Source organism: Pezoporus flaviventris, unplaced genomic scaffold (genome assembly GCF_033815535.1).
Source record: "Pezoporus flaviventris isolate CSIRO_AGI_PZ_B2104156 unplaced genomic scaffold, CSIRO_AGI_Pfla_v1 ptg000007l, whole genome shotgun sequence".
In the NCBI taxonomy this organism is placed as follows: domain Eukaryota; kingdom Metazoa; phylum Chordata; class Aves; order Psittaciformes; family Psittacidae; genus Pezoporus; species Pezoporus flaviventris.
In genome coordinates, this window is record NW_026892555.1 from 43447337 (window position 1) to 43467985 (window position 20649).

At 41.3% G+C, this 20649-nt stretch overlaps 1 protein-coding gene across 6 annotated transcripts in view; it reads left to right on the forward strand.

The window, feature by feature from the left end:
* NOL4 (nucleolar protein 4) overlaps positions 1–20649 on the forward strand; it is a 203208-nt gene that overhangs the window by 169817 nt on the left and 12742 nt on the right. For all 6 annotated transcript variants that reach the window (XM_061448563.1, XM_061448566.1, XM_061448564.1 and 3 more), the window contains one exon: positions 17136–17316. In XM_061448563.1, the coding sequence (XP_061304547.1) occupies positions 17136–17316 (181 nt within the window). The remainder of the gene's footprint in view (positions 1–17135; positions 17317–20649) is intronic.

A 20649-nucleotide genomic window follows, 5' to 3' on the forward strand; every position in this document is an offset into this window, starting at 1 on the left:
ACAGATAGAGTATTGGCCATAGAAATATAGAATCATAGAACAGTTTGGGTTGGAAGGGACCTTCAAAGGTCATCTAATCCAACCCATTCATAAGTATTAGCTATTAGCTGTTTTTTTTTACAAATAACAAGTTTGAAGGGTTGGCTTTATATACCTCTAATCCTGTGCACAGATTGGTATCTCTTCAGAAGAAAACTCTCCAAAGTGTGTCTGTGTCTGTGCACACACAAATACTGCATTTTATGAATGACTTTCTGGAATTCTTTCTGATAGCTGCAGTGCTTAATATAGCACTGATTTAGGGATATTGTAAAGTCTGATAAAGTCTGAAACATTCTTCTACCTCTATGCTTTAAATTCCACTCACGTGATTTTTGTATTTCTTAACTCAAGGCTGAAAAAATCCTATTTAAAAAATAAGTTGATGAAAACTGGTCTCTCTGGCATCAATTACTTATTTTCAATTTTTTTTTTCGTGGCAATACTTTATTTCATAATGGGAAAATCAATGTGAACTTGTCTGTCAGGAAGCTAGTAACTTCCCATAGGTTTTGAACCTGTAACAATAAAAGCTTTGTCAGTTTCTGAGACTTTTCTGTAAGGAATATAAATGTGTTTACTAGGTCATGGTAGCTTGGACTATAATGCTTTGGCTGTCTGACTGTGTTAGATGTTATTCGAGTGCTCTCTTTAGCTTCAGTGCATTTTCATTATCTTGAGATCAAACTTGGTTGGTTGGCCAGAAGCTTAAGTGCCAAGAAGTTATATATTTGATAGATATTACCCAGCTGAAGAGTACTGTCACTTCCAATTTTTAATTCTGCCATGTAGTAAAAATAATTTATTCCCTTGCACAAATTTTAGATTTACATATATTGACGTTGTATACGTTCACTGATGCTACTGCCAAATGGTGAAATGCTTATGACACTAGGCTGGATTTGATTGATCTTTTCCAGTCCAGATGAGGCAGTGGGTACAGAGGCAGTGCAGAACTTTTGTGTTTGCTCCAAGCCATCTCTGATGAATCTGGATACTGAAAAAGGCAACCCCAGTCTTGAATTTTGAGTTGTTTTTTTTCATCACAGTTGATAAGAAATGTAAAAACTGTAATTGGATTGACTTTTTATGACTTGGTTCAGTCAGAGAGAGAAGAGGCATTACCTGAATCCTTAAGATTTCATGTGCTTCTGAGTGGTATCTTGGGATGATTTCCTAGGATAATCCTTCAAGATCCTTATTACATCTCTAGCAGTGTGAAACGGTTGCACAGGAGGGTCTGGAGTACTGTCAACAAAGGTGTCATGAAACAAATTAAGTAGAGCTAAAATACAGCCCTTTTTACATGCAATTGTTACATACGGTGAACAAGATTAAGGTTCTCCTCCCCCAGCAATTTTACTTTAAAGCCTTTTTCACCATCTTGGCAAGCCTGTGACCAACGGCCTATGCTGACTTACTTTAATTCTTCACATGAGATCATATTTGGAGATGGTTGCAAGACAACTTTGCAGTTGCAAGAATATTACTTAGTCTTTCTCTCTGCTTCAGTTATTTCTCTCTCTACTAGGCACCTCAGAAAAGTTCCCTCAATATAAACATTAAATGTCTCTTAATCATAAGGTTAAAAGATATGATTAGGATAAATAAGATTAGGATAAATGTTCTGGTTATATTTCGGAGTCTTGTGGAAGCTATTAGTTTCTTTAATTATGAAATCTAAACTCAATTTTAAAAACCTTTAATTATTTGAGCTTTTCAAGTTGATAAAAGCAAGTCTATGCACTGTGCAGACTATCAGGCACTCTGATGCTATGAAGCAGTTCTTTATGATGAACACTAGCTGCATTTTTTAAGAAACATCTCATCAAGATGACAGCTATATTTTTTTTCCATGCTGTGATTTGTAAGCAGGCAAATTAAATATCAATAATCATCACGGTGGAGTGAAGGAAAATATCTAACACCCAAGGAAGAGAAAGGTTAATGGTCCCAGATTTACACTGAAACGTACAGGAACAGAAATTTGCAAATAAGCACTTTAAACACGTTCTTCACCCCCATTCTAATTTGGGGGATAAAAGGAAGTCTAAAGTTTGCAGTGCATTAGTGGCATATGAATAGAGTGTTAAAAATATTGTAAGATTTAGTAATTTTAATAATATTGGTTTTAGCTGTTAGAGGAGTAGGAGTAGGTGGCTATTAGGTTTCTGACAAAGCAATTATGGCCTAGATACACATCCTGGGAGCTGACCTGACATTTGCCTCTGGATAGTTGTCATAGCAGCAACCTGAATAGAGCAGCTTGATGCAAGTGCAGATTGCAGATTGGATACAGGTTCTGTTCTAACGAAGTGTATCTGAATATTAATAAAAGTGCACATGTACTGCCACTTGGACGTCACCACTACTGTGTTTCCTTCCTTTTGTATCTAATTCCTAAATGTTCATTTTTAAAGAAATTAAGTTTTGTAAGCAACTGTTAATGATCTGTCTCCATACAATTCCTGGTGCCATTTCTCTGCATGTAACAAGGGATTGACCTAAAGAAGGACTCTCAAGCACAGTTTTATTAACAAAAAAAATAATGTCTGGCTGTTGCAGACCAGGAGCAGTTTGTGTCTTGATTAAGAAAGAAGGAAATTACTAGTGGACAAATTGCAGGTAGTTGTAAAAGTGTTTTGGAAGAAATTAAAAATCTGAATTTCAGTGAGGGTGTAGATCTCCATTGCAAGATCACTGTATCTGACTTTCAGCAGTGAGGGGGAAGAGACCTTTAAACTGTCATATTTTGAGGACAGAGAATTTGTCTTTCAGTTGTGCTGCAAACGCACAGCTTTTAGATCCTGACACTGAGCAGTTATTTCCTGTATTACCCTTCAGGTAGCAGGAAAGAAGGCTATATATTTGTGTCCCCCTGTGTAAGTTGTTCTCTTCCCTAATCAACACATGCTGCAGCTCGCAGGAGCTCTTTTTTTTTTTATATAGGTGGTTGGTTTGTTTGTTTGTTTAATCAAGGGCAGATTTGGACAATACTGGTTGCAGAAAAGGGAGTTATGCAAAAATATCTCCCAGTGAGTGCTGGAGATATACCCTGCTGAGGTAGTCCTTCTGTGGCAGAAAGCTGCCAATTCAGAGGGAGCATGAAGAATCGGTTTTGTTTTAGGGAGATGGAGACCTTGCCACAGCTATTCAGCATGCAGGAAGAGCACATCAACTGCAGGTCGTTGTTAGAGGTGAAGGAGAAAGCATCAGGAGTTCCCTTCCTCTTGGATTTCACAGAGTCTAATTTGCTTTAGAGGATGGGAAAGAAAAGGCACTTCTTCCATGCTGACCATAAGTGGCAGCAGTGCAGAGGGATGGGGCCGTGTCCTCTCTCTGCTGTATATTTACTGAAGACCTGAGAAATTCCAGCTCAAAGTGATGTTCACTTCAGAATGGGAGGCTTGCAGAGTCTGAGATAATAGAAAAAAGCCAGTGGAAGCAGATAGTTCACTTAAATTAAGCAAACAAATAGAAACTGGAATCCCCAAATTCACAAGAGGCAAAAGTCACTTTAACTTGCAAAAAGCTCAATGCCTCTTATACTTCAGAAGCTTTATTAATAATAGCTTTTTGTATTCAGACATGTCTTTGTGATTTGGTGTTTAATAGGGATCAGAGTGATTTCTGTACTTCAGTATTTTATTCTTTTTTATCAGTGTTCGAAAAGATCACTAAGACTATACCGTCCTTCGATACCCACATGCTAGTTTGCATTTTAGACCTTGTTCACTTCCATCATTTCCCTACCTAATGATTATTTTACTTCTGAGTTGGTCTTTGGTTTGCTTTTGTGGTTCCAAATGATATGCTTTAACCACCGAGGCACAAAATGTTATGCAGGCATCGTTTAGCTGCATGTGGATTATTGCCAAGAGATCAAATTATGTACTAGTATTGGGAAACTTAGCTTCCTACCCAGAATTCACTGGCCATATTGTCAAGGGGAAGAAAATAAGTGGTATGCATTGTAATTTTAAATCCTGCTGCCTTTCAAGTCGGTGGCAAAATTCCTGATTTCAGCAGTGCTGGATAGGGTTCTGTCATTAACAGATGCAGCTGGAAGGGACTGCTGAGTATCACAGGGCAAACCCCCTCCCTTCATGCTTGAGCCCAACCTACATAAAATTTGCCACATGTATTGGAAAGGAATAATATGCAAGGCATTCAATTGCAAATAATTTCATGCCTTGGATTTACAGTGAGGCCTTAAGGTGAGCAGCTGATTTTTCACCTCAACACAGAGACCATTAAATTAGAAAATGCTTTGTTTTTCCAGCCTCTTTGTGCTGAGCATATATGGTTGATTTTCAAGCTGCTGACTTTGGAGAACACTTTCAACACCCCAAGCTGCAATAAGATCTTGAATGTGAAGTAAAATTGACGCCAGTGTAAGTTTTCTGTTCTGGAGTTTGATAAAGCTGAAAGCTCAGAAGTTGAGGGTTGGGATGTTCCTAGGACAGGAACTTTTAAACAACCTTATCCCCATTCCTACCATATGCAGAATGAAAATTAACAGGGACTGAAATAGCCTTCTTCTCTCTGTCTTTAATACCCAGCTCCTGGCAAGGAGGCTGAAGAGGAAAGGCTGGTGGAAATGTAGGTATAAAAGTTCTCTCCTCAAGCCCAAACATGGAGGTATTGGAGTCAGGGCTTTTGTTCTTCCTGCTCATGTGTTGAAAGCCAGGAATAGAGAGCTTTTTATTTATCCCTACCTTTCATATGACAAGAAGATATTAAATGTGAAGCATTTTCTTGTCTGTCAGATGTTTCTAGCATAGAGACAGGTATGCTAAAAGCATGATTTTGTCTTTCATTTCCTCTGTTTAGCTAACAACTTCATTGCACACATCCTGCTGCCTACAGCACAGGCGGGGAATAATATTTCTGGTGAGTAAATCTTTGTTATCACGCAGAGTTTGGGCCAGTTTAATGAAATTGATGTAAACCCAGTGTGCGTGTACAAATGATTTATTTTCAAGAGTGGCCTGTTTTGGTTAATGAATTGATAGATTTAGAAGACTTTAAACAGTAATAAATTGCTCCTAAATTCAAAGTATCGATTGCACAATGGGTTCAGATATATCCCTCAGTTAGAACAGTGCAATTCTTCATGCAGAAAAATATATGTAGAAATGTACACACAGACTGCTTATGTTTAGTAGCAGGAACATGTTTGTGATTCAACAACTGGCTTGATGTCCCTAAACTAAATTTAGAAACATATTTTTCTAAGAAAAAAATAAAAGCTATAACAAGCTGTGGGAGTGCATTGCCTGGGAGCAGCACCAGCTGCTAAAGAGGCTAGGCACAGGGCAAAGCAGCCAAGCAGGCTATGGCCAGCAGCCCAGGCATCATGCCAGAAGAATCCTCCCCTGAAATGAGAGTATTTGGGGAACAGATTTGTACTGCAATGCACAGATTTCATGCTTATTACTCATGGTATTTCATATTAAGCTTCAGTTTTACTGTCTCCATTAATGAAGCAAATCAGAAAGTGCATCCTCCAAAGGCCAGTCAAAGTTCATTTCTTTGTTTCCTCCAACAACTAATGCTGCTCTGTTTTGATGATTGTGGAATCAAAAAGGCCATATCCCAGAAGCATCACTTCTTATCTACTGCATCTTTTAAAATACATAACCACCATAGTACTGAAGTTAAAGCAATGTGCACCAAGTTTTGTCCAAAGTTTACTGCAAGTCGTCTTCAGCAGCAAAACATTTTCTTTCTGCTAAGTGCTTTGATACAGAGTGAGGAGGCCAGTTGATTTTTTTAGAAAATACCTTTTATTTTTAAAAGAGGTTTTTTGTTGGTTTTGGTTTTGTTTTTTTTTTAACTAAAAATGTCAAGTTCTACCTGAGGCAGTTTCAAAACCAAACAACCTGCATTGAATTCACAGAAAGAATGTTTGTTTTCACAAGCATGCAGTTCAAGTTTTAATGCAGGTTTGAAATAAAATCATTAGCAATCAAATGTATCCAACACAGGGTAAAATATCTTTAAAACATTAAACCTACTCTTGAAAACAAGACACAGTCATTAAGTGCATGCAAAAAAGTAATTTCTCAGTCTCTAACAGACAAGAAAACTGGTTTTTAGAAAACAGCTATCTATAACTCCCACTAGAATTTACCTGTGGAGGAGATACCATACTGTAAATATGGCAATATGCTACAACCTCCAGTGAGCTTTTCTTTTTTTTCCTTTCCAAAGCAGAACACACAAACATTTTCAGTTTGTTGAAACTGAAGAAGCTAATTCAGCATTGACCTCAAATGTTTTGTGTCTAGGCTGTTATCTTCTGTTTCTAAATGAAGAAGAATTTCATTTAGAATCTAATAGAAAGTGCTTTGGTCCATCCCCTCTACCACACACTCCAATATATGTAATATTAAAAGAATGTGGGACAGAAGAGAAATAGGAAAAAGCACTCCAATAGTCCAAAACATAGTTCTGCAATAAAGCCTTTTTCAGTAGTTACATCTGCATACCCCAGAGCTAGCAGGTGTATGGAAAGCTGTTTTGTATCACAAAAATATGCTGTCAGGGGTGGGAGTGAGATCAGTTGTAATGCAGTAGACTGAGAGACCTATAGTGGGAGGTTTAATTATGTTGACCATGATGATATTGTAGTAATAAATCTGCAAAGCTGGCACAAGCATTGCTCCAGTACTCCCACACACTTTCCCCTGAATGCTCCCTAAACATTTGATTCACGAGTTTAAACATTTTCTCTGTTGGTGCTCTGGTGCCACAGTCCTTTTGCACTGAAGGGAGAAATGGCTAATCTATCCCAGCTGAAACTGTTGCCCATCACAGTCACTAAAAATGCCATGTTGGCAAGGGGGGAGAGAGACATGTCTTCCTATAGGAGTGCCTCACTGAAATAATTTGTTGAGGACAGTGCGCGTAAGTATGAAAAATGCAGAGAAGAATGCTCGATTGTGATCATAAAAGTGGAGCTGCCTGAGGCATAGCAAGCCTTGTTCTGAATGTGAGAAATACACCACAAAGGAGAAATCTCTCTCATTTTGCATCCTTCTTGTTCAGCAGTAAGTACTGCTACGCTTTTGTCATCATGCATCAGTTTTCAGTAATATATTGATTCGTACAACACCATTACCTGCAGGCAAGACTGCTTTTGGAATAGGAAAAGATGGGATTGTTTACTTGTTGTTTATGTTGTTTCTGTTTGGAAGAAAGGTCAGATATTCAGACTCCTCCATTTTTACTGCGTGTCAATGAAGAAGTGGCAAAAATGATAAGTAGCCATAAGGTGCTGGCCTCTGCAAAGAAATTGGCTTTGAAAGGACTTGAGGGGAAATGCAGCAACATAAGAATAAACATGACATAACCTATGCTTCATTTCCACTGAACTTTTACCTTTATTTTCTTCAGTTTTTCAGCTAATCTGATTTCAGTAGGGTCACCCTAGGCCCTGGAATTCATTATGCAGCTCTTCACTTTGGGGTCAGGCATGTACCAAATGAAGTCTCCCATGGCCTGTGCCTCGAGCTATATTGGGCTGAGAGATCTATGGAGGTGGCATAGGGAAGGAAAGGATTCTTTCATATAGTCTCTGGTCCTGTCCTCTGTGGCATGCTGAAGGAATTGGTGATGCCAGATGGAAAACTGGCTTTTCTCTGAAGGAAAATGTAGGCTGAGAATGGGTGGGGAGGTACAAATAAAGGAGGTGGGCATTCTCAAGTAGTTTCTTTTAGGTGGGCATTTCAGTAGTCATACTGAAACAAGGCCTAAGTCAGTAACTTATTATAAGGCCCAAGGCAAGGGTGATGCTGTGCTGTTCTTTAGGTCAGAGTGAAAAACTGCCTTTGTTTTCTGCCTCTCCCGAGAGGAAGAAATTCTGTATAAGGTTTCTGCCCTAACAAATCTTTCTGCTGTTACACTGTGGAGAAGCAAAAGTTCTCCTCTGGTGTTCTTCTGCAAAGCAGAAAATGGTGGCTCCAAAGACTCTTCTACTGTTTGCATGGCACCCTTGCCCCTTTGTCTGAATTTGTACCGCTTTCTCCATGGGAAATGTCGCATGCATTTTGTGAAATACGCCATGAACACAGGAATTTTGCCAAAGCTCAAAGGCATTGGCACAATTCATGTATTCAAGCCAGGTCCAGTTCTGCCCGTAGCTGTTTGTAATCCATTCTTGACATCGTTGGACACATTCTTGAAAACAGCACTGAAGAAGTCATTGCTGTACATACCCTGCAGTGCACTATGCAGGCCTGCACTATGCACCTGTCTTGTATGTTGAGACAACTTGCAATTAATAGTGGTCAAGCTATTAGCTAACTAAATTTTTTCATACATTAAGATTCTCTAAAAAAATAAAGAGCATGGTTATGTCCAATATAACTTATTAAATAGCTTATGAAGGGTTATAACTTTAACCCAAGACATGAACAGCAGGAGCTATAAAGTTTGCTTGCAGGGCTCTTTCTGTCATTAGACCACCTCAAATGCAATTGCTACCTTGAGTTGCACTTTTCAACCTTCCTTTGTCCCTGATGGAAAAAAGCACACCAGAGAAAGCACATTCAAAAAATCAACTAAAACTTCACTAAAGGACACTAAGTTTATCTCAAGCACCACAGAAAAAAGATAAATGCTGTCCTTTTCTATTTGGATAGAGTAAGACACGTTCCTTTAGAAGAATCCGATTTCTCTTTCCCCAGTGACTTTGCATCACAGTTGTCTAAACTATAGGAGTAGCACATCCATGTGTCTGTGCTCAGCCAGCAGCACTGGTGACCTCTGAAAGCTCATGTTGCTCTTCTGCTATCACAGTGGATAATCAACTGGTTAAAGCTGACAGGCTGTGAAAAATGATCCCTCTGCTTTGCTGTTGCTCCAACAGAAGTGATTCTCTGACAACTCCTTGCAACAGCCGTGAGTACCTCTTCCAAAAAAGCTTTCTGTTCTGCAGGTGAGGTGGCAGTGGTGAAAATCTCCAACACTGGAATGTGAAAACACTAACCTTTTACTTAAGTTTAGAGTACCCATTCCAATCTATAAATAACATGTCATTCTATCAGAAATGCAGAAGGCTGAGGTTCATTTTTCTCTGTACTACACAATAGCACATTTTTGTTTTGATCTTCTTTTTCTCTGTCAGTCTTATGCTTTTATTTCTTGTTGAACACTGGCTTGTGTCAGTTTTGATGCCTGGTGACAGCAACTGATGCTGGCAGCTCAATTCAGTTTTAGTAACCTGAAAGGAAACGGAACTTGCTGCCCTCCTAAGCTGAAGCATGATGCTTTCTTTTCTTGGCTCTCTGCCCTGTGCCAGGGGGACAGTTTAAAGGTCCTTGAACTTTTGGCAGCTAACTTAATATTTTGATAGACACTCTTCGAATTCCTACATCACCATTGGCATTACAGGGAGCTTAGATGCCGAACTGGACACTGTATCAGTACTATATCAGTATTTCCTCACCATCTAAACCAATCATTGTCTAAAACATGAAAACCAATTTGATACTGAAGTTCATATCAAAATCATCATTAATACCTAGACTTCTGGCAGTAACATGTTCAATACAGTTGCATCTGCATGGTTGGAGCACTTTTTCATATAATGTTACATCTGCGCCAGAAAATTATACACTGAGACTGATGTGGTCTCCATGCAGTGATAAGACAATAGACGGAAGCAAGGAGAGTGGGACACAGGGTATGCACTACTGGGTCACAGGCAAGGGAAGTCAGCGATCTCTCACAGGCAAGGAAAATCAGCAATTTCTCAGTGTTTAAGAAGACAACACCTTCCAGACCCTGCAATGGGAGCCAAGAATCCCATGGCTCATCTTCCTTTTAAAGTCCTGCTCTGTGGAGATGATGATGGTCACTTCCAGCAGCTGCTTCTCTGTGGAGAGCCAGAAAACTCTAAGCTGATACTCATGTTTCTCCATGTAATGATGTAATGATAAACTCACAGCTAAAGCATGAATGTTCAGCTTAGCTGGAATACCCAGCTCCAGCTGAGCTACAAATTGAGTATTATGTCACAGGTACAGGCCTTCTCATTTTTTTTTGCATACTTGATTTAAGTAGAAAAAGTGAAGAAAATAATGCAGAGAGAATGATACAGAAAAAGGTGTTCTAGGTATGATAATGAGGGTGGAAAGTTGAAAGCTGTGCAGTCCCCCAGCTGTTCCTTTCAAGAGCAGAAATAGGGTGCATGCCTGAGGACGGCAGTTACGGCCCTCTTGATTTCACTGCTAAGTTCACCCCTAAATTATCAAAACACTTCCAAATCTAAAGAATATCTGACATCAGTTCTGTGCTATTATTTGAACTTGACTTCATCTTTTATTTTAGCCAGCTTGTACAAATTTACTCTTAGCACCTCTGGGAAAAACCTTAGGGATCTTTTCTGCTGTTTGCACGTAGACCTCATCCATAATTCTAGAGCCTAATCCTCTGACGAAGACCTGAAATGCTGTTTATGAAGGACAACCTAACTTGAAGGGGAAGAAGTCTGTCTAGAGGTGCAATTAGTTTTTAAATCTCTCTGGCCTGATGATTTTGGACCACAGGTTATGGCACTGTCAACGGATGCATTATTTTAAAGAATGTTGTGACTAGCTTGAGAGACATGGAGAAATACCCCAGTATAGATATACATAAATACAGATTTATAAATACCTGTCTTGGAAAGTTATCAGAGAATAACTTTCCTTCTCAGATAAAATATATCTGCGGTATGTTTTAAAGGCTTTTCTAAACAGGCTATAAAGAGTCTAGCAATTCAATTTTCATGTTTCAGCTATGGGCACAGAAGTTCTTTTGGTCTAGGAAAAAGTTTTACCTTTTTCTACAAACCTTACCTTAGATCACATGCTTAGATCACAGCTGTAAGAGCACCACATATTAAAAGATGTTGTCCTTTTAAAGGACTATAAATATTCAGTTCTTTAAATACGAAGGCCAGCCAATGCAAAGGACTACTGTGAACCTTCATTTGGATTTTAAAGTCAGTGAATTACGTAGGTCTATTTAATTTCCTTCAGCCTCCCCCCCCCCCCCCCCCCCCCCCCCCCAAGTCTTGAAGAGGGTTTTATTTAGTGAGTAGTAATCCCAACAGAAACCTTAGCAACTGGACAGGGGAGAAAGAATGTGCAACGGAAATCAAAACTGAAGTGAAAACTCACAGTTGGGGCTGTTCAGCCTGGAGAAGAGAAGGCTGCGTGGAGACCTCATAGCAGCCTTCCAGTATCTGAAGGGGGCCTATAGGAATGCTGTGAGAGGGACTCTTCATTAAGGACTGTGGTGATAGGACAAGGGGTAACGGGTTAAAACTTAAACAGGGGAAGTTTAGATTGGATATAAGGAAGAAGTTCTTTACTGTGAGGGTGGTGAGGCACTGGAATGGGTTGCCCAGGGAGGTTGTGAATGCTTCATCCCTGGCAGTGTTCACCCTGCTTCACCCTGGCAGGTTGGACGAAGCCTTGGGTGGCATGGTTTAGTGTGGGGTGTCCCTGTCCATGGCAGGGGGATTGGAACTAGATGATCTTAAGGTCCTTTCCAACCCTAACTATTCTATGATTCAACGATCCATCGTTTGTAGAAATTCCATTTTCACCACTGCTAAGCACTCTGAGCCAACAGCCTCACTGCAATGTTAAGGGAAAATTTTGCCTACTGTGATGTGCTAAAATAATATTTAGCTGTCTAGGCTTCCAGGATATTGGTCATAAAATTAAAAGCTGGGTCAAACACTAGAGAATAAATTTAATGTGATTAAAGCGAATAAAAGATCCAGTGTTCTGTCAGAGCAATGTATGTCATCCAAGCAGTTGGTAGTATCATCATTCATTAATATTACCTGGTACTTCCCGTTATAATAGTAGGTATGCAATTTGGTGACCTTCAGCCTCTAGGGATTACAGTTACTGTTCTCTATGCCTTCCATCTGCTCGACTCTTTCAGGGAAAACAGCAGCCTTTTTTCAAGAACAAGAAAAGTTTTGTCCTGTAAAGGTAGTTAGATCCTTAAATGCATTTAGCATTCCTTGAAAAAAAACCCAAACTACAGATATACTAGTGAAAATAACGTGGGTTGAAAACAGGTGCTAGCCCGGCTAATTGTGGAACTTCGGTTTGCTCCCTGTGGGATGGGATTGTGGGGATTAGGAGACTGACAAGAGTATGAGGAGAGAAAGAAAATCTCAAATGGGACCATCAGTGAATGTGACACTGATGAAATACAAACTAGGAATGAAAGAGCTTGAGTTGCTGAAGCTGCTTAGGCATCCATATTTCGAAAGGAGAGATTAGGATTTGCTAGGCAAGAATTCTTAAACTGAAATGGAGAGTAGAAGATGAAACTGGAGAAGCACAGAGGATGAATGAGATGAGGCATAAGGAATTTTGAAGAGACAGTGTAAAGTAAGTTTTAAGGGACAGAGCACAAGGTATACATGATCAGGTCATGGGCAGGGAAATGACAGTGATCTCCAGGTGTCTAGGAAGGGGCCGCCTTCTGGGCACTGCAGTGGGAGCCAGGAATCCTGTGGCTCATCCTCCCTTAAACACCTTTTTCCATGCAGACAATGATGGTCACTACCCTGGCGGCTGCTTCTCTGTGCAAGAGCTGAGATGGGCAGAGAGCTCCTAGCCCCTCAGCCTCCCTGGAGATTCAGCAGGGTGCCCCATGATGGAATTTCTGAGTTTCTTCCCATTGTTTAAAAAATTCAGCGCAAAGAGAAGCCGGGTATGTTGCTGTGGTTGCAGAACTCAAGTGCTTTACATATTAGGTAATGCTACCTTAAGGTTGCCTTTGTTGCCAGAAATCTCAGCATCTTAAAAGCAGTGATAGAAGTCCTATCTAATAGAGAGTATTGGGAGGATTAATTGGGTGTGCTTTGAAAAGTGCTACATGGTTTTATCGTGTGTTTCTATTTATTTAACTTCTGACTCAAAAATCACAGAAATAAATTGGTGTGTTCCAAATAAGAAAAATATAGGAAACATTATCTTCTTTCTTCTAAAGCCGTACTACAAGCTATTGAGGAAATAAAAAAGAAAGAAAAAAAAAGGCACATGAAAGCATGTTTTGTTTTTTCATGTGAATGAATTTTGGTTTTCCTATGTTGAAAAAATGGAACACTGCATGCAAATATTGGGTCCCTGGCTTGGCTATTTGTTTGAAGACTAATCTGCATTTAGTTTTCCTAACTTCAAAGTGGTATTCTAAGAAGTGTTTATTGACAAGAACAATAGGCAATCCACACTTTTTCGTTTCACATATTAAAAAAGTAAGTATAGAGAAAGATGAGACAAAAATATGCCTTTTTGTCTCTTTTCTAAATGAGTGGGGAAAAATCACCATGACATAGGGGCGGTTAAAAGCCATCATTCTCAGAGCTGTTAATTTGTCAGTCTGGTAGATACTGCATTTTATGAAAGCAGCAGGTAAATGCATCTCAGCATCTTTGCCATTTTTAGGTCATTACCATTTATATTCTAGTTGCAGAAGTTTTGTTAGCTTTATAGTTGGCTAGCATTGTCCATGTGAGTTGGTCTGCATGCACACTCCCTTTTGGGTTTTACATTTACATATTATCAATGCCTATTGCAAACAGTGGAGCCAAGGCACTGCTCTCTCTTAACTGGAAAATTTCTGACACTTCTGTATATAAGAGATCAAAATTCAGTAGAGCCCAAATTTGCCAGGGTTTTTTGTTTGTTTGTTTGTTTTTTTATTTTATTTTATTTTAACCAGCTGTTACTTTTTTATATTCTTCTTGGTGACGGTGAAGGAAGAAAGAAGAGGATGAATCTGTACAGAATAGATCTCAGGTATATAAAAGTGAATGTGATATTCACATTCTTTCTCCCCAAAAAAGAGAGAGCCTGACTTCTTTATGTGTGGTGTGGCTGCAAGGAAAAAGGACAGTTTTGCCTTTTCAAGTACAAAACATTTCTGAAAACTGCTTAAATCCCAGGGGAGTGTATGAAATGTAACATCTAACCCCTCTGGACCAGTCTAATAGTTCATAATCCTACCAGTAAGGGTGACACCTGAGCCTGCTCAAAAAATGCTCACCAAAAACCCTGCCCTGCTTCTGCATTTAGTCAAACCTGAAACAGTGAGCTAAGCACTTAAAGGAGGCCAGATTTCAGGTATGAAATGCATAGTAACTTATTCATCATTTAGGTACAGGTAATTAGTCTGCTCTTTAAAATTATGTGTAATATTTAGAGGAAGCCACCTTTTGTATAGTGGCTGAGAAATTAGAGCTTATTTGCAGACCCAGGAGTCCTGAGCTCAGCATCCTTCTCAATTCTTTTCATCCCTCCAAGCAGTGCCTTCCCCACCAGGAAGGCACTATGCCTGGGCTCCACCTCAAGCTCCAGCACATGGTGCACCATGGTGCATAGGGCTGCAGCTAGTTCCGTACCAAGTTCCCCCTTTGCCAAGACAGCTCTACCCTTGGACTCCCATCAGAGCAGCTTGTGAGTTTTGCATTAGGGAGTAGCTGGAAAGGAGCAGGTCTGGAAGCCTCCGAGGACAGCACTTCTCTGAAAGAGGACTGAGTCATACAACCCTGTCTCTTTGCTATCTCTCTAGCCCTATGGATTGTGTGTTTCTTTCCACAGAGTGGCACAGCTTCAGCTACAACTCCCACTGTAGTTTTGCTTTGAGCCTCGTTGCTAGGAGATGGCAGCTCTGAGTTCAGATCCCCTCTTCACCACAGCTAGCAAAGACCTGGCATCCCAAATTTTCTGCCTCTTCACAGTGCATTGCAAAAAGGAGCCAGAACTCAAGTCTCCCACTCATTGGCCGTTCGCTCTGGCACAAGGGCTGGTACACGCCAAGGTGCACCAAGTGCCCTTGCTATGCCCTCTGGACAGGCTCTGCTTGCTAGAAGCTCAGTGCATCAGCTCTGCAAGGAACTCACTGTTAGCTCTTCAGTGCATTGACTCTGGAGGACATGTAAATTCAGGGACAGCAAATTTGTGGGTTCCAGGCAGTCCAGGTAAGGAGACAGGCCCCCTGAGATACTCTGCTCAGCCATAAAAGTTAGTCCTGTTTGCACTGCACTCCTTGAGCACAGTCCAGTCCTCAATAAATTTGCAGAAAATCCCTTATGCTCTTTGTGAGAATGAGGCTCTGAGTGAGTCTATAGCAGGAAGTATCATCTAGTTTTAGGCATACGGATACAGAACGCGTCAGCCTTCAGAATATTAAAGTTTTGGACAATGAGTTAAGCTTTGCTGCCAAGGTAGATCTTTACTGTATAGCTTATGAATATTTTCTCAAAGAGTATAATACATTTTCTCTTATAAGAAGAGACAGCAATGGCCTTTGGAGGTAAAAGGTGAATTACATTAAAGTTGAACCCCTGACAAAAATACATTGCAATTTCGGCTCTTTGTTTAAGCCTATTATTACTTGAGAAAATGCATAGGAGACCAGTGTAGACAGCTTTTTTAACAATACAAAGCTTTGCCTCAGCTCATATTAATGCCCAGGAGGCTCCATTCTCATTGTTTATGGAATTAATTATCTGATGGTTCAGTGTTCTGTATTAAATATTAAAATATCTGTTAATAATATATATACCTTCTCCTGGGTCTTCTCAGTTGTGCCCAATTCTCTTTCACCAATACATATCTACAAGGCAGGGATGTCTTAATCTCAGAAGCTGGTAGTGTCTTATTTGAGAGGTAGAATTGGCAACTGCTTCTAATACAAACAGGAAAGCTACTTCAGTACCCTTTTGGCTTCAACACAGAGACTGGACCCTGTTTGAACTATTTGATTGCTGTGTGCTGTTATACACATTCTTATTTTTAAGTGAGCATTGTAAAAAAAGTTTGGAGATATTTTAGAGCATTCTTAATAAGTTTGGTATATTTAGTAACCATGAAAAGATTGTGCAGGGGAGAGAGGCATGAAATGGACAAAGTCTTACATAAAGGGGGGATAATTCTGAGAGGCCATTTTTCAGTTAACTACTCTGAAAATGTCGGCAAACATTCTCACCTCTATTTTTCAAATACTGATCTTCTGTAGATCCATTTCATTTGAAACCACTGAAATATGTTTTCCTTAGTTAAGAGTATAAAATCAGGCCCATGAAAAGGCCCCAACTTAAAGAAAACATTCAAGTATATTTGCAAACTAAATCAGAAGTTCTGGCATTCAGGTCCCTATGGTGAGTGGAGCAGTCACATGCTGATCATTTTCCTCATTTCCAGCTACTAAAACACATTAAATCTTATATTAATGCTTTTCACCTGTGTCATTACTAAAGTTGCTACAGGGGCATTCTCTGATGATATGTGGAGGTGAGGTGCTCTAAGCAGTAGCAGTATTAAGTGTAGAAGGGGAAAAAAATACACCTAAACCATGATCTTCTTTAGGGGAAAATTGGAGGGCTGTTGTGCTAAATCCTGTTAAATATTGTGCATATATCTCAGAGGCAAACAGGGAGCACTGAAGGCAACTCATGGTATACAATCAGCAACTGCTCATACACACATAACCAATGCTTTCAAGTCACATTTGTAGACACCTGCTTACCACTTGGCCCATGTATGGATGGACATTGACTCAGCCCTCTGCAAATATAGGAAATGCTGCTTTATTCCATTCCTCTATTTCTTCTGTCATTTCTGAGGCTGGTACATCAAAAGAAGTGGTTAGTGCATTCTCTATTGGTTTGTCTTATCAGGAAAAATGTGATTTGCTGGCTCGGAAGAATTATTCTTGTACTCAGAAAATAATGGCTTTTTTCCATCCTTTCCATGCTATTTCTGGACATAGTCGGGTTTTGCAGGAGACTGTGACCTCTTCAGGGTGAGAGGATGCATCTTCTCCTTTGAGAAAGAGTGTGGTTGGCTTGTGGAACACAAATGAATATTCTCAGATTTATAGGAAACCAAATATTCTTGTTTATTTCTTTCTGAAAAGAAATAATGGTCAATCAAAAACTCATCTGTGCTTGTTTAATGTGCTTGTTTTATACTCTTCTGAAAGTAATAAATGTGGAGTCTTAACCATGGAAAAGACCCTCTAGTGCAAGGATAAATGTAACAATAATTCAAAACCTTTCCTTGTTTTTGCAGGATGAGGCTGCTCCGGCTGACAAGCAGTACAAACAGGAACCAGCCCAGGTCACTTACTCAACATCAGCTGTTTCCAGCACACAGGAGGTGTTGTACATCAATGGCAATGGGACCTACAGTTACCATAGTTACAGAGGGCTCGGAGGTGGGCTGCTAAATCTCAACGACGCTTCTGGCAGTGGTGAGTTTCCTCACAAAATGTGCCTGTGTGTATATGTGCTCATGTGTACGTTTCCCCCTGCTGCACAGAAAGCTAGTCCAAGGAGTTCAATATCCATAGGCTATTATCACATAATGAGCAGGAACACAATCCCACAAACAGCTACTGCTGAGCAAAATACTTGCTCACTGCATGCTAGTCTCCTTTAAGTTTCAAGGGACTAATTCACAATAGGGCAAGACTGAGCATGCAGTCTCAAACAAAGCTGAATAAAAAAATGCCAGGTTAAATCTTCAGTCGATTCACACAACTTTATGAGGACCTACCCTGTCATTATTGTCTTCACCTATACTGATCACAGACTGAGGCCATTATTGTCTTTGTGGTTGGAGTTTGTAAACACTGAACTCTGTATTTTGTAACATAAATGAATTGACCTAGATTTCTCACATGATCTCTCTAGCTACTTTAATTTACTGCAGATAAGGATCTGGCATACCAAGTGTTAAATGAGAAACCAGCATCGAATCATAGAATCATAGAATCATAGAATAGTTAGGGTTGGAAAGGACCTTGAGATCATCTAGTTCCAAACCCCATGGCGTGGGCAGGGACACCTTACGCTAAAACATATCACCCAAGGCCTCGTCCAACCTGGTCTTGAACACTGCCAAGGATGGAGCATTCACAACCTCCCTGGGCAACCTATTCCAGTGCCTCACCACCCTAACAGGAAAGAATTTCCTCCTTATATCCAACCTAAACTTCCCCTGTTTAAGTTTTAACCCATTACCCCTTGACCTATCACTACAGTCCTTAATGAAGAGTCCCTCTCCAGCATCCCTATAGGCCTCCTTCAGATACTGGAAGGCTGCTATGAGGTCTCCACGCATCCTTCTCTTCTCCAGGCTGAACAGCCCCAACTTCCTCAGCCTGTCTTCATATGGGAGGTGCTCCAGTCCCCTGATCATCCCTGTAGCCCTCCTCTGGACTTGTTCCAACGGTTCCATGTCCTTTTTATGTTGAGGACACCAGAACTGCACACAATACTGCAGGTGAGGTCTCAGAAGAGATCACAAGGGGCAGGATCACCTCCTTCGGCCTGCTGATCACGCTCCATTTGATGCAGCCCAGGATATGGTTGGCTTTCTGGGCTGCAGGCGCACACTGCTGGCTCATGTTCATTTTCTCATCGACCAGCACCCCCAAGTCCTTCTCCGCAGGGATGCTCTGAATCTCTTCTCTGCCCAACCTGTAGCTGTGCCTGGGATTGCTCCCACCCAGGTGTAGGACCTTGCACTTGGCATGGTTAAACTTCATGAGGTTGGCATCAGCCCACCTCACAAGTGTGTCCAGGTCCCTCTGGATGGCATTCCTTCCCTCCAGGGTATCAACCCAACCACACAGCTTGGTGTCATCGGCAAACTTGCTGAGGGCACACTCAATCCCACTGTCCATGTCAGAGACAAAGATGTTGAGCAAGACCGGTCCCAACACCGATCCCTGAGGGACACCACTCGTTACTGGTCTCCAGCTGGACACTGAGCCATTGACCACAACTCTTTGCATGCGGCCATCCAGCCAGTTCTTTATCCACCAAGTGGTCCATCATTCAAATTGATGTCTCTCCAATTTAGAGAGAAGGATGTCGTGTGGGACAGTGTCGAACGCTTTACACAAGTCCAGGTAGATGACATCAACTGCTTTACCCCTGTCCATCAGTTCTGTAGCCCCATCATAGAAGGCCACCAAATTGGTCAGGCAGGATTTCCCCTTAGTGAAGCCATGCTGGCTGTCACCAAGCACCTTGTTGATTTTCATGTGCCTTAGCATGCCATCCAGGAGAATCTGCTCCAAGATTTTGCCAGGCACAGAGCTGACACTGACTGGTCTGTAATTCCCCGGGTCATCCATTTTCCCCTTCTTGAAAATGGGGGTTATATTTCCCTTTTTCCAGTCATCAGGAACTTCACCTGACTGCCATGATTTTTCAAATATGATGGACAGCGGCTTAGCAACTTCATTTGCCAGCTCCTTCAGGACCCGCGGATGGATTTCATCAGGACCCACGGACTTGTGCACATTCAGATTTTTAAGATGGTCTCGAACCAGTTCCTCTCCTACAGTGGGCCCAAGGTCTTCATTCTCACAGTCCCTGTATCTGCCTTCCAAGATTTGGGTGATTTGGTCAGAGCCTTTGCCAGTGAAGACCGAGGCAAAGAAGTCATTCAGAACCTCAGCCTTCTCCAAATCCCGTGTAGCCAGTTCTCCCGAGAGCTTCCTGAGGGGGCCTACATTCTCCCTAGTCTGTTTTTTACTTGCTATGTACTTGCAGAATCCCTTCCTGTTATCTTTAATACCTCTAGCTAAGTTTAATTCTAACTGGGCCTTAGCTTTCCTAACCTGGTTCATAATTTCCTGGACAGCATCCCTGTACTCTTCCCATGCCACCTGTCCGTGCTTCCACTTATTATAAGCCTCTTTTTTCATTTGAATTTTCCTCAGGAGCTCCTTATCCATCCAAGGAGGTCTCCTGGCCCTCCTGCTGCACTTCCTTCTGGTTGGGATGCAACACTCCTGAGCTTGTAGCAGGTGATCCTTGAATATCAACCAAGAGTCTTGGGCCCCCCTGCCCTCTAGGGCTGTATCCCATGGAACCTTCCGAAGCAGGTTCCTGAAGAGGCCAAAGTCTGCTCTTTTGAAGTCCAGGGCAGTGAGCTTGCTGCACGCTCTTCTCACTGTCCTGAGGATCTCAAATTCGACCACCTCATGATCGCTGCATCCAAGGCTGCCCTGGGGCGTCACATTTCCAACGAGCCCTTCCCTGTTGGTGAGCACGAGGTCAAGCATGGCACCTCTCCTTGTCGGCTCCTCTATTACTTGCAGAAGGAAGTTGTCTTCTACACAATCGAGGAGCCTCCTGGATTGCTTGTGCCGGGCCGTACCGTCCTTCCAACAGATGTCAGGGTGGTTGAAGTCCCCCATGAGAACAAGGGCCTGCGAGTGTGAGGCTTTCCCTATCTGTCTGTGGAGTGCTTCATCCGCAGGTTCTCCTTGGTCAGGCGGTCTGTAACAGATCCCCACAGTAATGTCTCCCATAGCTATATTCCCTTTAACCCTGACGCACAAACTCTCTGTTGACTGCTCACCTGTCCCCAGACAGAGTTCCCTACTCTCCAGGCCATCCCTAACATAAAGGGCAATTCCCCCTCCCCGCCTGCCAGGCCTGTCTTTCCTAAAGAGCCTGTAACCTTCCATTCCAACATTCCAGTCATAGGAGCCATCCCACCATGTTTCTGTAATGCCTATTATATCATACCCCCATAAACTTGCACACATCTCTAATTCTCTTGT